Source organism: Etheostoma spectabile, chromosome 11 (assembly GCF_008692095.1).
Source record: "Etheostoma spectabile isolate EspeVRDwgs_2016 chromosome 11, UIUC_Espe_1.0, whole genome shotgun sequence".
Lineage (NCBI taxonomy): Eukaryota > Metazoa > Chordata > Actinopteri > Perciformes > Percidae > Etheostoma > Etheostoma spectabile.
The window spans coordinates 19,052,244-19,055,882 of NC_045743.1; the positions used below are offsets into that span (position 1 = coordinate 19,052,244).

General features: G+C 41.0%; 1 protein-coding gene across 3 annotated transcripts in view; it reads right to left on the minus strand.

The window, feature by feature from the left end:
- The window catches only part of slc4a3 (solute carrier family 4 member 3), a 63,391-nt gene that overhangs the window by 36,194 nt on the left and 23,558 nt on the right, over window positions 1-3,639 (minus strand). For 2 of the 3 annotated variants that reach the window (XM_032529728.1, XM_032529730.1), the window contains 2 exons: window positions 3,224-3,411; window positions 346-572 (listed from right to left, as the gene is read on the minus strand). In XM_032529728.1, the coding sequence (XP_032385619.1) occupies window positions 346-572; window positions 3,224-3,411 (415 nt within the window). The remainder of the gene's footprint in view (window positions 1-345; window positions 573-3,223; window positions 3,412-3,639) is intronic. The other variant, XM_032529731.1, reaches the window with a different exon arrangement.

Consider the following 3,639-nt stretch of genomic DNA (forward strand, 5'->3'; position numbering starts at 1 on the left):
AAGTGACCCCAAACTTTTGACCGGTAGTGTACAAACAAGCCAGAGCCTATCCCAGAATAGATAGGGGGCGTAGCTAGACCATACTCAAGCGCTATGGAGACAGACAGGTCTGCTAATAAAAGACACAGCGGGTACAGCAACCATTGCAACAGTACTTTTATTTCATGCTATGTTATACTGTAGCTTGAAAGTCAGCCAATGACATTGTCAGTACGGCTACGTCATTCACTACTGTCATAAACCATATGAAATAAATCATGTGAAATGACACATGTAAACAACATGAGAAATGATTATCCAGCTATCATGTAGCTTCCTAAAAGCCATCTATTATATCCTTCTTACTTTTCATGTCATCCAGGTCGGCGCTGGCCAACATCTGGGCCTCAGCCTCATCAGTGGGCACCTGCTGGTAGACGGCCGTCTCCAGAGCCGTCATGCTGCCGATGCAGAGCCGCTCCCGCAGGTCGTAGTTGCTCCGCTGGGCGCCCGCCACGCGATGGTGGACGGGCTTCCTACGGAACCAGCCGCGGGTCGAGTTTAATCTCGAGGGATGCGAACCTGGGGAAACACTGCGAGAAAGCAAACACACATATTGGTGAATGTAAAGAAGGGCTGTGCCGTCAATAAAAAAATTTAAAAAACAACAACCGTAATTATGATGACGACTCCTAATTATCACAAAAACAGAGTAATTGAGATAAAATATTATTTTGTATGTTATGTTTTGCAAGTGTTTTGATTGGAAAAACATGTAAAAACGGGAGAAGTATGAAGGGAAATTCATAAATCTTTCCAAAAGACAATGAACAATCGTGTTAAATCATCACGATTTCAATATTTACCAAAATGATCGTGATTAAGAGCCCTAATTTGAGGATTATCAAATGTCACCATAAAATGTTGAGGTTTAGATGTTAAATTTGATAAAATATAGATAAACTATCAAACAAAATGTAAATGTTGCTGCTGTGCTGACTGAACTGCTGCGGGTTGCATTGCTATGTCTTCACCAGGAGAGGGCTTCACAACACAGCAACAAGCCAGCATCTCTGAGTCATCCTCAGCTGTGTTCACACACACACACACACACACACACACACACACACACACACACACACACACCATTTTACAATTAACAAAACAACAGTTTCCATCCTTATGCTTATGCATGTGTGCCAGGTGGTCTTCTAATATCTAATATAGATTTGTGACAGTGACCCGTCATAGCCTAATTAGTTATTAGTGTTATGTATCATGTGATTTGCTCACATTCCTAATGAAACATTTCAAATAAAGGTAAACACTAAGGCTTGCTGAATCAGACTTCTTTTAAATCACATCTTAAAAAAAGTTTTATAGACTAGCTTCTATGTGGTGTCGTATTATCATCTTTTATCGTCTTTTTATTTTATTACATTACATTTGTTTTTTTTTCTGTCCTTTAAAGGTGTCCCATCTTCTATTTGATCTATTATACTGATGGGTGTAGTGTATATGTGTATTGATTTGTATCTGCTTTTGTTTCTTCTGTCACAGCACACTGTAACCTGTTGTTTTGAAAGGTGCTATACAAGTAGAGTTCTCATCCCCTTGTGGAAATTTAGGATGTACAGTTCCCATGTATATATCTGAGCCAGCGTACGCATCCAACAAGAGAAAAAACATCTCTACTCTTGTTTGTTCTGTTCTGTTTTGAGCTGCTTGCATCCTTTCCTGTTCAGAAAAGCACCTGCTATGTTAAAAGAGTTATAGATAAAATTGTAGCAGGGGGTCATTTCTAATTTCAGAAACCTTTTAATATTAATGAAATCATCTTAAATCCAGCTTTGGTATCTGCTCTTATACTAGGGCCGACAAAATGCTCATTCCTGTGTGGCTGGCAGGTGGCCCATCATTTTGAAAAACAATGCACCACAAACAATATTGGAGTGTGAGTTCAAACAATACACAACAAACCAGTCCACCGGGCGTATTACATAAACTACAGGTAACCACAGAAACGTATTTCTGCATCCCTGTTTCATTCAACATTACCGGGAAGACTCCTTAGTGAAATGGACTTACAGTGAAACAAGTGTAACCTGACTGTACACATTTAAAACTACATTTCTGTATTAATTTATCCCAAAGGATGTGTAATGTGAAAGGACACCTAGCTATGCAGTTCCCCTCAGCTCTACAAACTATTTTAGCATCTTCAAGCTGATTGTTTTATTTTTATGGACCACAGCAATGTCTCAAGACTAGGGTTGGATTCCGAAACTCTGTGCTAATACGGCACCAGCGCCTAATCGTCTGGTTTCAACCAGACTGAATAGCAACACGGATTTTGCCTCATTTTGGTGCCAATTAAATGCCTTTTGCGTTGCTATCTGATGCTCTGACCCGCAATTTCCACCAACTGCGGAACAGCAGCAGATTGGCTCCCTGCTCTGCCTTCCTGCGGCCAAGACCCACAGCTGAAGTCTCGAGGACCCACCTAATCTCGCAAATTCACGTATGATCGTGCAATATAACAGGATGTAGTTTCTAAAAACAGATCCAGAAAAAACTGTTTTATTTTGATTTTGAACAAAAGAAAAAAAAAAATTAACCACATTTTTACTCGGCCTCAGTGCCTATGCTTAGCATTTACCACATTTCATTGTGTAATTCAGTGTGGGACTCGCACTGGTCTGGTCTTGGTCTTGTCTCGGTCTCTATACACTCTGGTCTTGACTACAACACTGGACCACAGCCTTCTCATTGCTCTAATCAACCTTGGTTCTAGCCACATTACCGCACAAAAAAAAGCCTTGGTTCACCCACTGTACACTACTTACCCAGCACCAAATGGCAGAAGAGACAGATATTTGACAGATATAATCTGTTAGTGGAGACCAAAACATATCTAAAAAGAGTATATATCAATATTAGATTTACATTCACCAGTAGGTCCAGGTACCGAATTCAATACTTTTTAGGCACTGACCGAATTGCCAATAAAGTATTGAAAAATGCCTTGACATTCAATACCCAATTTGAATCCCTAAGGAGTAAATCTCATCATGCGGCATTCTTCTACCAAGATCTAATAATGCTGCTGATTGGCTGTCTAACGTTCCACGTGATAGAGGCACGCAGGAAAAACTCGACGTCACACAGAGACGGGGCTCACGTAGTAGGAGAGGGAAAAAATATAACGATTTTTGCCGTAACGTGTAATGTTGTAATAGCCGACCTGTTGCAGGCCTCTTCCTCTCCACGCAGCTCCTCATTTGATCCAAGAACAGCAACTCCCCCAGGATGAGCCTCCCCCTCTATCAGAGCGAGCGAGGCTCGCCTCGACAACGGATGTTCTTCGTTTTCCTTGTGGAAGGCAGTGAGCGGGAGAGGTTCCTCCACGTCCTCTTGGCTCCCCAAACTAAACTGAGAGGAAGAGGAAGATCAGTGAGAGGGGAGGAAGATGCTAACCTGTGGTTATACATACATTCCTATTATCTGTGATTAATATTTAAAAATGAAGAGGGCGTAGGACCAGAAATGCTCTCAACTTCTTACTAGCCATTTTGAACATGAACAATATTGTGTGTTTATTGTCCATTGAGTCGCTTATTTGTTGCTAATATGTTTGTGTGGAGACTGAACAAAGTTATA